This window comes from Streptopelia decaocto (assembly GCF_964273445.1).
Source record: "Streptopelia decaocto genome assembly, chromosome: 1".
Taxonomy (NCBI): domain Eukaryota; kingdom Metazoa; phylum Chordata; class Aves; order Columbiformes; family Columbidae; genus Streptopelia; species Streptopelia decaocto.
This window is the reverse complement of record NC_138663.1, coordinates 42650881-42664218: the sequence shown is the minus strand read 5'-3', so window position 1 is coordinate 42664218 and position 13338 is coordinate 42650881. Positions and strand designations below refer to the sequence as shown.

The following is a 13338-nucleotide window of genomic DNA, read 5'->3' as shown; positions in this document are numbered from 1 at the left end:
CACAAGCAAAGTGTGTGAAGCGTCGCCCGGCAGGACCAGCAGTCTATGTAAGCATGTAGCTGATGCTGCAGCATAGACTGGTAGCTCTGAGTGCAAATAACAAGGAGGAGGGGGCCTTTATTTCCTGCTATGCCTTGTAATTTAGGTAAATATATTCTGGAATCAAAATACTCCACATTTCCTGAGAAATTATGATGACAACTTCACCAAAGGCACAACTGTATCTTTTTATCAGCTTTTTCACAGGCTTGATTTTTCCCTTGTCTAGCTAAGCAGTGTTTCAAATTCCCAAGCAAAAGCCAAGGAGAGACCTTCCAAGCTAGAGTTTTGTTGTTTTCTGAAAACCTGAACTCCAAGAAAACAAAGCTGTTAAGAGATTTTTGCGTTGGAAGTGGTACTGGAGACTTGATGTATCTTGTTAAACTTGATCTTTGTAACTTGCCTCTTACAGAAATATGGAGTTGCAGAAAGAAGGCCTTTGACTGACCTCAAGGCTATGGCAAAGATTGCTAGAGAGTAGTGTACTTCATTCACTCCTGGAGGAGAAACACTCTATGAAGTATGGTATTTATCTGTGCTCTAGTTTCTAGGTCATTTCATCAGTGCAGATACAGCTATTGAGTACTTTGCAACATCTTATTGAGAGCTTAGCCCAAACAAAGGTAGCTACTTTCCAAGCTAAAAACACTAAAGGTTTGGACCAGATGATCCTTGTGGTCCCTTCCAGCTGAGTATTCTATGACTCTGATGTGCAAAATATTTATCAGATTGTCTCATAGACTCTTCCTACCTCCCTTACTCAACTCCCAGGTAGCAGCCAAAATCCTGCCTGTGTTAATACTTCTGGTTCCTTCTGAAAGATTTTATATGAAACTAGTTTTTCTCCTTTCCCTCTTGGGATTATTGCAGTGTCACTGAACTTCTTTCCATAAACCCAGGTCTTGGGAATCCTTAAATAGCTGGTCTGCATCCTCACTATTCATGGCTGGAAAGAGTTTGCAAAACAACCATCATGCCAGCCTCCCCCACAACCATTTAGACATAATTCTTTATTTTTCTTCTTATAAATTGCTCCATCCAGACCTTTAAAAAAAAAGAGTTTATTTTCCTTTCTAACTGTTCTGCATATGTTTCAACAGATTTCAGGTATGCAGTTGGCTGCAACACTGGATGGGAATCTCTGTATTGGATTTCCCTTTAGAGACCTGAAGGGCAAGCCCACTCTGTCCTCTGTTTAGTGCATAATTTGATTTCTTCACTGGTTTTTATCACCAGTTTTATTTTCAGGAAGCCACAACACAGACAAGCTGAAGGCATGGTATTCTGGGTGATCCCCGAGGCACCAAAGTCCCTGGGGTGCGTAGTTGTTCTTTTTCTACGGATTTTAATTGTGCTAAAGGATGTTGGGAAATGTCTGGAGGTCAGTGCTTGCATGTGGAGAAGACATTCTGCAAATCAGACATCAATTGAATTATTATCTGTGATTTTGGGGGACTGAACTGCCTCAGCTATTTTGGAAAAACCTTCTAGACACCTATCTATGCCATTAGTTAACTAAATAGTTTCGGAAAAACATCCCCTGGTTTCTAAGGGTCTTGACAGAAGTCAGTGCAATGTCTTTCAGAGTGCTGGAAATTCTGAACATATCTGCTGAATGGCAAGGTTTTGAGTGCACAGTTCCAGGTAGCTAAAAAAAAAACCCACTACTTTGCAGAAGATGTTCAAATCTGGTCCCAAGAATATGACTCATATTCAGTATTGAAACATGATGCAGGGACAAGATTATCCAACCATACCCATGACCGGAACATGTGAATGGGGCATTCTTTGCACTGATAGAGTACAGGTCAAGACTGTAGTTTAAAACATAGCTGCTTCTCCCCATCCCCGCCCAGGTGGAAGTGCCAAGCACTAACCTATCTTTCTGCTTTCATCAAGCATTCAACACTTTTGAAGATCGAATGTCTCAGCTGTTTCAGATGGAGTGGTGTAAAGATAAGACAGAGAAAGAAATTCACCTGATCTTTATGGAAAGAACTTCCTCTGGTAAGCAAAAAGAATGACTGTATAGCTTGAAAGTATTCACACTCAAGTAAACCAAGCTTTTCACTCATTTTGCATGGGACACAAAACAGCCATAATTGAAGAACAAGGTCAGATTTCACCTACTGACCTAGGTTTGAAAGGCAGCAAATAAATGTAGAAGTTCCAGTCTCCTTAATAAAGATGACCTGTATGTCCTTTACTTCATTCTTTTTAGCAGTGCCCCATTGAGAAAGGTTTAAGCAGATGAAAAAAAAAAAAAAATCCCTCCTTTTTTTCTGGTACAGAATTAATTCCCCTGAGGTCTCCTGCGAGCGTGCAACTTTCTCCTATACATCGGAAGTCTCCGCAGCTGAGTATTTCCACGCCTCTGGCTCTGCAAAGCGTTCAGTCGGATGGGAAGGACAGTTTTGCTGATGACATTGAGCCGTTCATTCAGTTCTTCTAGCCTTTTTCTTATTGACTGGACTTCCCTCATGAGGTTGTCCACAGCTGCAGAGACAGGGCGAAGACTACAGAGAGAGTAATACAGGAGAATAACTCAGTGTGGGGAGTGTTCCTGAGCATGCAAAATAATTTCCCATGGCCTTGTGTTTCGTGCTGCAAAAGGACCCTTCATGATGAAAGAGTTGCAAGCAACCATTAAAAGATGCTTCCAAAACCACCCTCTCCCTTGGGTGGTGGGAATTTATCTGAGATGCACCCGTCTGAGCCCAGGAAACCATGAGTTTTAGGACCAGCACAGGTGGCACACTCTTTCCATTGCCACCAAAGTGCAGCTGGCTCATTGCAGCTGGTTTATGAGCTCCCAGAAGCTCTTCACAGCACTCCTGCTTCAAGGGGGGAGATGAAAACCATTCTGCTTGGTTGGGACTACTAGGGCTAGAGAAGAAGAGAGCAGTAATGTGCAGGATGACTTATGAGGACTTCCTGATGAAGGGCTGGCTGCTGGGTGCCGTCGTGCAGCTGTGATTGCACAGCTCCCGGTCACTCCAGGCTGTGCCTATGTCTGAGCTGAGGGAGGGAAGAGATGGATTTTACATCAGGATTTGGCAAGGTGAGGGCTGCGCTGATGTACCAATATGCTTGAGGGTATCCTTGACCCTTCCTTTGGAAGGATTCCTCACAGTCTCCCTTTGGATGTTTGGAAGCTCTGATGATCATTCTAATCTTACCAGATATTAATTAGTCTTGCTGTTAACCAGGAGCAGACATGGAGGCTGGGCCAGTGATTCCCATGGATTACTGTCAGTCTTCAACATTTCTAATTGACCAGTCTATGTCCTTAACAGGAAACTCTTAATTCAAAGTTCTGTGCAGGAAATATGGCTGAATAGTCTCATTACATCTTCGTGGACTAATGTTAGATCTTTCTAAATACATGACTTAATATCGGCCTTGATGATCTTAGGCACCAAAGAATTTCAGGACTGGCAGTGTGGAAGTTGTGATGAATTCTGTGCTAATAACAACAGCCAATGTACAGCCAGGGAGAAATCTATTTGATGCTAAAGACCAATGTAATTTATCAACTATATCCTCCTGAAACCCTAATTTGTACAGATATTGTGTGAGCTTTTGACCAGTGCCATTTTATTCTTCTAGCCTTTCCTCTTCGACTTGTTCAATGTATAGCAGTTGCATACAGATTTTTTTTTTCCCTAAAGAGAATGCTGGGTTATGAAAGAGGACCACTTGCCTTATGAACAATTCTGATTAAAGTGATATTAGGTTTCTAGTAATTCCCAGTATTCCCTTCTACTTGTCTCTTTCATTGCCTTTCCCACTGTGTTTCTGGAAATATAAGTTTGAAGTAAATTTTGCAAGTGTACTCAAACATTAATATTTCCTGCAATGCAGAAGGAAATATGAGAACATAGACCAGTTAACAGCTTTCTCTAACCTGGGTGATACAGAGGCTGACATAAAAAATACCACAGACCAAATCAGCTTCTTCATCCTGCCCTGTGACCAATTCAATGTGTGGATTTGTAGCATAATTCATTTTTCCAGCCTGTTGTCACTGGAGTGAGGTGCTGAGGACAGCCTACATTTTACTTAGAATAATTCTTATAATACAGTAATAGCAATTGGGAATATTTCACAAGAAATAGTCAGGAGAATATTCAGTTTACTAGGGTAATCAGAGTGGCTAGCACAACAGATACCAAGACAATGGGATTCATCTCCCCACACTTGAGCAATCTGGAAGGTAAAGAAGATGAATCCTGCTCAAGGAAGGGTACCCAGGAGATGACTGATTCCCACCTCCAGAAGAAGGGAATTACCTGGAGAACTCGGGCAGTAAAGCGTTTGGGTCGTTCAGCAGGGTGTGCTTCATTTGCCAGAAGATGCCGTTTCCCCATTTCTCGAGTGTTTGAGTAATGCTGTTAATGCCTTCTATGTTGACCTTGTCAGCTAGGTTAGCAGGATGTCCATGGAAAAGGGGAAAATAAATGTGACAGAACAAGAAAACATGAGCTAGTGGTCTCAGTTTGATTCCACTCCCCATGACTTGTGTTGAGTTGCAATGAAATGCCAAGTATCAAACATATGGAGGAGCTAAATTAAAAAGCAGATAACTCTCCCTCACAGTGTAATTCTCTGCCTACAGGTACCCAAGTTTTCTGCTGTCGCTGGATACCCCAGCTGATTATTTCTAAAACCATTTTTCTCTCCAGAAATCTCAGCAGCTACCCAGGAATCAAGAAAGAACACTCATGAATGAGCACTGTGTGTCTCAGTCCAAGGACAAAGCAGGCAAATCTTCAGCTCTGAGTTACCAAATGCCTCCCAGGCTGACCCACCAGCACCACCACCTCTTACCGCCTTCTCTGTAGTTCCATTTCTGATGCTCATCCAGAAAGTCCTCCTGGGATTTACTGCAGGGCAAGAGGATGAAGAAGAGGAAAAGAGGAAGGGTCACCATGATGGTTCTTCATAGGATCTTGACTTCCCCCTGCTCTGTGGAGACAAAAAATCATGCTGATTTCTTTCTTCATTTCTTCCTTTCTTTCCTTTCTTTCCTTTCTCCACCTCCCACTTTTCACCCCAATACCAAATTTCTCTCTGATGATCTGTTTCCTTAAAATGTTCAAGTTGGTCAGCCTAACTTTTACAGAAGCACAGGAACTGTTCTTTTTCACAAGTACGAACCTCCTTACTTTTTTTTTTTTGAAGCTATTGAGTGCTACAGAGATGTTTCATCAATGGGTGGCAGCTAGGAAAGTAGCTTTGCTTCTTATGTAGCCATGTTGGGATAACACCTTTTAGTTAATGTTCTATCAATGTCAGGAGTAGGTACTAGGAGGTATAGAAATAGCTGCATCCTCACTTTGCAATTGAGGAAAACAACATTCAAAACAGTGAAGCAATTAATCAAGGATTTAACAGAAGCCAGAATAAAACATTGTTCTTTTGGATCTGATACACTAAACAATGGCAATAAGTAAGATGCTGCCCAGTCATGGAGCCTCAAATGCAACCTCAGCTGCCACATATTTTCTCTGCCTTGCCCTGGTATCAGGAGATCAGTTCCTCTTGAGCAAATCTGCAGAGTAGCCAAGACAGGCACATGAACTGATGGGAGCATTTACCTAAGCTCCTTGTCTTTTTTTGAATATACCATAATTCCCAAGCCAACAGAAGTCAACCCTAAACTCTCTAAATTTCCACAATTTACTCCTGCTAATTTGTTACTCTGTCTTAATTAAGTAGTCCCTCAGTATTGAATCTGATTTTTTTTTTTTTTTTTTTTTTAATGTCATGAACAGTTGTTCTGGTAGAAACTTGCTGGAAATATCAATTATGCACATATTGCACATAGCAAACAGAAAAAATGCTTTGCCAAAGTCATCGGGTTTAGTGATGATTTCAGTAATCTGTAGTCACAGTGATGGAGGGGCTCATGTGAGAAGTAGGCACATTCACAAAATCCAAATTATTCCCCTATTCAGGTACATGCTTCAAAAGTCTAAGGCCTCACTGAAAAATATGAAAACATTAAATTGCTTTTTGAATATCATATAAACCTCATCTCCTCACCATCTGGGAAGAATTCAGCAACCTCAAAACCTACTAGAAGCTGTAGCAGATAAAGCCGTACATAAATAAATCCTTTTACTTTGCGCCTTTCTTGCATTCAGTCACTACCATATTTTAATTGCAACTGCATTTATTTTTCCATGTATTTAAAATAGCAGTATGAATATAGCCATACTGATGGAAAATGTCATGCTACTTAAAAAATATTACTTTCCACCTGTCAGGATGTATTTTGTACTCAGTATTCTTCTTCTAATTGCAGTACTCATTTAAAGGAAAAAATAAATTACCTTCTTCCTACCTTGCACATACATAGACCTCTTCTTCCCCCTAGCCCAGAGCTGCCAAAATGAACATCTGTAAGACGGTTTGATGATATCACCAAGGCACATCATGGAAAGGTCTTCATGGACCTTCTTGAAATTATTTGCACTGACACCACAGCTCCTCTGCCTCTCTGCTTTTCCAGATAAATACTTCAGTGTGTAGACCTTTTTTTTCTCTTTCTTTTGATGATTATGCACTGCACATGTCTTTTTAATCTTCCCTGATGGGAAACGACTTACCAGACACCAACATCTCTAATTGCAAGTGATTTGCAAATGTTGTCAACATCAAGGAGGCAGTGTGGCTTCCCAGCTCATTTTAAAACATCCTGAAGAGATTGTTCATTCTTTACCCTTTGCACCTCCCACCTCTTTCATTTCCCCCGTGCTGGGATACTTTGATCTTTCTGTATTTGTTAAAAGAAGGCTGGTGATAAATTCCATCTACATCTGATACTGAAAATCCACTCTACTTGATCTCAAACTTTTTAAAACATCAGGTGTCCAAATGAATCGCAAGACCCACATGCTCTATTTGCAGGTCCCCTTATGGACCAGTTTCTTTGTAACGTTTCTCCCTGCATTCTTGAGGACCCACTGTAATTTATTGTCATACTAAACATCAGGTTACAATAATCTTTGAAGTAGATTCCCAAATCTCAGACACTTACACAGAAATTAAGCTATCTTTCCTCTCGTAGGTGGAATTGTAGAAGGCAAATGGTTATTCACTAATAAGGTTTCTAGCAGAAAAAGTCTGCAGAGTCATCTGTAATAGGAAGCAGTTCCCAAGCCTGTTGCAAATATATCTTCAGATCCGTTGCAGTGTTGCACTGGAAAATACTGTCAGGGTAAAACATGGCTTGACAACCAAGGAAAACTTTCTTACATCCTTTGATTGAAGCGTTTTTCTAAATCCAGAGAAGAACAATAATAACACAGTAGCTTTTTTATTGTTACCATTAATTACAAGAGTATGGCATGCTCTCTGTCAGACAATTACATCATATTCTGCCCTTCAAGCAGGGAAGGCTTAGATATTCCCCAGACAGTCCCTTCATCTGCAAGCAATGAAGACAGACATATTTGTCTCATTATTACACAACATATATTTTTCTTCTTTTAACCTCTCGGTTCCTCACTCAAACATGATAAAAGAGCTCCGCTGGCTCAATACCCTGAGCATAGCCCTGCTGGGATCAGCGGCTGTGCCATCCAAGCCTGAATCCCTGCCCCAAAGTAAAGTAGCGCTGCCAGGATCTGAAGTCCTATCTCTGTTCCTCTCCCATTCACCCTTTCTGTTTCTTGCTGCTCCACTATACTCCATATTACTCAGTGGGGAATGACACCAGAGCACTGAGATTACATTGGTACCTGCCCCAGATTTTGACAAACTCAGGGAAAGCAGATGGTTTGAGTTCACTATTGCCCACGGGTTGTGCTGCCTGCTTGGATATAGCAGAATTGCCTGAGTTATCCTCTCCCAGTGCCAAACGCAGCTTCATTCCAGAGAGCCCTCTCTCCCCTGAAGTCTGAGAACACACTGTTCCTACTGCAGACATGTGAGCTGTTGCATTACGATTCAGAGCGTGATTGCCCCTTGTATATCGAGAAGGCTTGAAACCTTTCCCTGTGCTTCGGATGGCTCTAAACACACACACTCTCCTGATGTCACATATAAGTATCCCAGGGTGTTAGCTCAAGCCTGTGTTTGTTTTGAGAGGAAGATTTTGTTGATTAGAGTTAGCAATCACGGTAGTGATACCTAAAATGAAGGATTTTTTGTGGCAATATTGGAATGCAAGTGAATTAGCTTTGTGGTTTTCATTTGAGACCCATTCTCCTCTGATATTTTTCCCAAGTTCCCTTTGAGCTACTTTCAGACTAAAGCTGAAGAGTGATATTGGGTTTGGGGTTGTTTGCAGAGAAAGCAAATATACTTTTAAATTAATCAGGGAGTTTGATCTCAGATAAATCATAAATACATCAAATGTAGTTCTCACTCCAATCATAATGGATATTTAAACATCAAAGTAAATTTAAGATTCTCCATTTTGTAAAGGATCTCAATAGATAATAAAGGTATATTTGCAGACTGTTGAAATTTCTCTATTTCAATATGCAATATTTTAAGAATATTTTAAGGTTATATTACTTACATAACAAAACTAAAATGTTCTGATTTATGTATAAAGTCACAGAAGGTTTAAGTGCTATAAGCTAAACAGCTTCACATAAAAAAAAAATATAGGAGCTGCACACACTTTCTTAGTTAATGCCAGGTCTGCCAGAGCTCCCAGACTGAGATCCTGAAAAGACTCTGAGCCTTTAGAGGAGAAAGCTGCCAAGACTCTGAGTCCAGAACAATCAAAGAATTTGAAAGCTTTACTTGCAAAGCGGATGACATTTGTAGCTCCCCAAGCAAAAAAAAAAATCAGGGTAATATAAATATTAGCATATGCTTGTAGTATTATGTAATGGTGGAAAGATCAAAAAAACTGCCAAAGCAATTTTAAAAATTGAATCCTACAATATTAACTCAGCCACAGTGGTACAGCTATAATATCACCTGTTTCAAAAGTCCTTGTTAAAAATCCATTGTAATGTATTACTCTTTGGTTTATATGTGTGTGGGCATATGTTGGTACATGTGCACACCCAGCTTTGGGTCATGTAGGAATAACAATATCTTGACTTTTTAAAGCTTGGCAACATATTTGAGTGGTTCTGCATGTAATTAAGAGTTACACTGCCCATCTTCTGCCCAGAGGTTGTGTGAAAGCAAAGAGCACCTGAATGCCTCAAACAGCCTGACCATCCTGCTAAACAAAGGCATCTGACTGACAGCTCCAATGACTGACAGGTAGGATGATGCTGTTGTCAGCAGGCAGGCATACTGATGCTAAAGAAGAAAAAAAAAAAGCCATCCAGGTGCAAAGCACACATCTACTGCAAATCATAACATTAGGAAAGTAGTGGTAGTTTTGAGGAGATAATATACACCTTCTCCCTCCTCTCCAGGTGTACCTGCTTTTCCAGGATATGTTTTATCTCTGTCTCTTCCTCATTTAGAGCTTGGTGCACACTCTTAAAAAGTTTCCTCTCTCTGTCTTGATAGGCATCCACAGACCTTGCACTCTCCATCTCTGCCTGTCTGGCTGTCTCTAAGGATTTGCTCACTCTTCCTTTCTCCCTCCTTCTTTCACTCTGTATGCCCCTGTTCTCTGGAAATGTAGGTAGCAAACCTCCAGCCTCCAAGTCTATGCCAGTCTGCACATTCCCTTCTCTCCTGGCCCTTCCCACAGGTGCCTTTGGAGTCCCTCAACCCAACAAGCTCTTTCCGAGGTGGATGGATGTGTCTCCTCCAGATAAGGAAACAAAACATTCCTGGGAAAGAAGGCAGATAATTGCATACAAGTGTTACCTGTGCTCTTGAGGCCAGTCCTTCTGTAGACAAGGCTTCCAAATCTCTGCCTCCTCTTCTCCTCACCACCCCCTCTGCATTTCAGCTTGCAATGAGTGACGTGTCCCTCCTCATTTCCACGCTTTCCGTATTTCCACAGTCTTTCTGTGGAGACTCCTCCAGCTGTACCTCTCCTACCCCTCCCTCCCACTCTTCCATCTCCCCCCACACATGGGAGCCTTATGGAAGAAAAGCCTGGGCAATGGAGCCACTATCAAAAGCAGCTCTGTCTGCAGACACCCGTATATCTCTGCCCCAGGTTCTTTTGGGCAGCTCTCAACTGCTGGCTCCCCAGCACAGCTGTATGACTTCTCTTACTAGTCACAGTTTCCACGGTGCAGCGCTTCTCTCTGGCTGCTTGAACCCTCTGGTCATCCGGCCATTAATTTGTTCACCGCGTTTGTTCCTGTCTTTTAGCAAACATGCCAATTAATTCTCTGCTGATTAGTTCATTCCTGATGCGCCCTGCCAAATCTATTTCTGGTGGAATAAACAAGGAGGGATGAATCGGCTGCAGTGTTGTTATTTTTTTTTTTCCTCTGCCCCCCTCCCCCAGGTCCATGCCTGCCAAATCAAACAGGCTCAGGTCTGGTCAGTACTCAATAAAGACACTTCCAAAGGAACACATGGTGTTAAAGGGATTGTTTTTTGTGAAGCAGGAGCTGGACACTTTACTCTGGTCCCATGTCCCTGTCAGACTGACATTTTGCTGTGATTTGAGAGGATGTGCTGCCGCCACAGCCTGAAGCTGCACAATGGCTGCACACCCAGGCTCATGACTAGACCCATGGCACTGCTTGCAAGTGCCTTGGCCAAATCTGCATTCTTCGTGATATTACTTCTCCAGTATCAGCTGGCAACAACACCCTCTCTGTTTCCTGACCAGCCTATTCTTATTTAACTCCATTTCCCACAGCCAAAATGTCTGCACTCAGCAGTGAGAGAAAAGCTGGTTTTCTCAGAGGGTAAAGGACTGTCCAGCCACTCAGAATAAAAGCAAACACCCAGAAGTAAGGAGCCAGAGGATATGTGCAAGTGTTACAGACAGGGCAGTTAAAACACAATATTATGACTGCAAAAGAGTGATGCTGGTTTGCCCCAGGTGAGGAGCCGATCAAGAGGAAAGCTGAGTAGCATCCTTCTAAGCACAGTCTATAAACATCAGCCAGCACTATCATTTAGTCAGCCACTTAAATCCACTCAAGAGAGAGGTCAAACCAGGACCACACTCAGGCATATCTGTTTCTTTGACACCAGAATCATGTGGTTTTGGCTGTCCCTGCTTCCCCAGTCACGCTGGCTCTGTGGCAGGGAAATTTCTGAGAAGACTGCCGTGTTTAGGGAGCTTTGCCACTGAAGCATCAGGACACTCATTTGCAAAGTTATAAAACACCGGTTTTCAAAAGCTGCCCACAATACACAGGCTTAACACAGACCAGCCTCTGGAGGAACTGGAAACCTACTTTTTTCAGGGCTCAAACAAGCAAACAAAATGTCCAGGCAACAGGCAAATAACCCAAACAATCATCTGTCTCCAGCTGTTCCTCATTCAGCTTGCATCAAACACAGCCCTGTTATGTTGCTGTAGCATCGCCCTGGAAAGAGGAAATGAACTGCTGATGATCAGGTGTAAGATGGGGATGGTGGATGGAGGAACGTTCCGAGTGAGAAGCTGTCAATGGCATGACACAGAGACACCAGCTGAGCACACCTGATGGGGAAACCCACACAGGCACAGCAACGCACTCCCGAAACCCCCGTTCAAATCCAGCCTGGGCTGGTGAAGGGTCAGCGTGTGTGCCCAATGCTCTGGTCTCATGCTAGCAGCCTGCTACCTCAGCATGGCTTTCCGCTGGCAGGAGTGTGTATCAGAAATTCCCCATTCCCTGTGCCTCCTTGGGGATTAGTGGAGGAGGCAGGACAGGAAGGACCTGTAGCACTTCCCTTCCGTGTCTCCTGACATCCACATTCCCAGTGATGTGAAAGGAGCGCTGCCCAGCCCACCATTATTACCTTGGCTGCTTTCAGATAGGGACATCTAGCACCCCTCTGCCATCACTGGACCACACTAAGCATAGATTGGGAACTTTAATACAACCAATTAATTAGGAGCTTCTTTTTTTTTTTTTTTTTTTTAAATTTGTTGTTTTTGCCACATCTCTGCAACTGTACTATAAGCAGCTACAAGGTGTTTGATCTGCTCTCTCGCATGAGAACTGTTGCTTGCAGTCAGTTTTCTAAACCTGAATAGCCTCAGCATGAAGCTTGCTTGTGACATGCGAACAGGCTATTTCATGTGCCTGTCTGTGGGTCTCTGAGGACACACAAGAGTGCCAAGACAGCAAAATCCCTCAGGCAAGAAAAACATCTGCAGAAACATTTATGCTAATTTCCCCAGATGTTGGTTTAACCTGCAGCCTTTGGGCAGGTGCAGATTTAGCAAGCTGAGGGCAAAAAGGGCTCAAACCCTCTCTGTAATCCCCTGTGCCTTGCAGGGTACTTGCGCCCCAGGCCATGTGGGAGACCAGCAGCTGTGAGGGTCTCCCCAGTGCTGCTGCTTGTGTCTAGCCCTGGCTGCCAAGCACACACTGAGACAAAATACCCCTAGAGCACAGAAACTGGGTGCTGTAAGTGAGATGGAGATGCAGAGGAATTCCTGATATCTTCCAGGGACCAGAGGGCAGGCTGGCTCCAATATGTTAGCATCTGTAGAGCTGGAGACCTTTTAAAAGTCCACACATGAGCCACCAGGGATTTCAATAGAATTCTGAAGTGTCATAGATGCTCCTGTGAAATTTCTAAGAGCATCCATCTTTGGAGATGCCCCAGGGCCAGCCAGCCACTGCTGGACTCTGACTTGCCTCAGCCCTGTACACAAGCCAGAAAGCAGCCTGCCTGAAACAGTCCCTCTCTCCCCAGCCTGGCTTACAGGAACAGTCACCTCCATCACCGCTGTGCCCGTTCTCCTGCCTGCACCTGCACAAACCACATCACTGCTCTGAGGTCTTGCCCATGTAGTTGCAGCCATTTCTCTCTCGCTTTAGATCAAGGGAAGTGCTGAGCACCTACAAAGTGCTGCTCTCTCCTCAGAACCACTTCATGCCTGCTTTGGTCTGCTGCAAATCTGTGAGTGAAACATCTCTGCTGCATGAGGCTTCCTCCCTTGCCCCACTGGGATGAAAGCAAGGGCTTTCTGCCTGTCACTGCTCCAGGCGCAGGCACCTGCGGGAGGACTCAGATCTCCCATGGCATCACCCCAAGGTCACATGGGGAGATGAGGCCATCAGAGGAAGCCACAAAGAACAACAGGGGACACAGCTCTGGCACTGAGACTCTACACAGCTCTTCATAGCATGCATCCACCTGAAGTTGTCAGATCCAGCTGGTTAGAGGGAAAAGCGTAACTCCCAAGGGTGCATCAAGATGTATGCTTGATGCTGGACAGTTTGCAGGATTTTGCAG

At 43.3% G+C, this 13338-nt stretch overlaps 2 protein-coding genes across 5 annotated transcripts in view; one reads left to right on the top strand and one right to left on the bottom strand.

Moving 5' to 3' along the window:
* Nucleotides 1-13338, top strand: part of FAM234B (family with sequence similarity 234 member B) — a 58397-nt gene that overhangs the window by 18779 nt on the left and 26280 nt on the right. For both annotated transcript variants that reach the window (XM_082043170.1, XM_082043171.1), the window contains one exon: nucleotides 1939-2046. In XM_082043170.1, coding sequence (XP_081899296.1) covers nucleotides 1962-2046 — 85 coding nt within the window. In that variant the 5' untranslated portion in view covers nucleotides 1939-1961. The remainder of the gene's footprint in view (nucleotides 1-1938; nucleotides 2047-13338) is intronic.
* On the bottom strand, nucleotides 1951-10068 carry LOC309435204 (uncharacterized protein). 3 transcript variants are annotated; one of them, XM_082043178.1, is made up of 4 exons: nucleotides 9838-10068; nucleotides 4870-5002; nucleotides 4332-4461; nucleotides 1951-2555 (listed from the first exon to the last, which is right to left on the bottom strand). In XM_082043178.1, the coding sequence occupies exons 2-4, from the start codon at nucleotides 4970-4972 to the stop codon at nucleotides 2333-2335; spliced, it is 456 nt and encodes a 151-aa protein (XP_081899304.1). In that variant the 5' UTR covers nucleotides 4973-5002; nucleotides 9838-10068; the 3' UTR covers nucleotides 1951-2332. The 3 variants fall into 3 exon arrangements, with proteins under 3 accessions (XP_081899304.1, XP_081899303.1, XP_081899302.1); XM_082043177.1 differs by lacking the exon at nucleotides 9838-10068 and adding an exon at nucleotides 7085-7245 and having other exon boundaries at nucleotides 1953-2555; nucleotides 4870-5007; XM_082043176.1 differs by having other exon boundaries at nucleotides 1959-2555; nucleotides 4870-5007; nucleotides 9838-10058.

Coding starts and splice junctions, on each gene's coding strand:
- LOC309435204 (XM_082043178.1), bottom strand. CDS start 4,972: ATGGTGACCCTTCCTCTTTTCCTCTTCTTCATCCTCTTGCCCTGCAGT. Junction 4,462..4,869: donor ATGGAACTACAGAGAAGGCG/GTAAGAGGTGGT, acceptor CTGCTAACCTAG/CTGACAAGGTCAACATAGAA. Junction 2,556..4,331: donor TTACTGCCCGAGTTCTCCAG/GTAATTCCCTTC, acceptor CTCTCTCTGTAG/TCTTCGCCCTGTCTCTGCAG.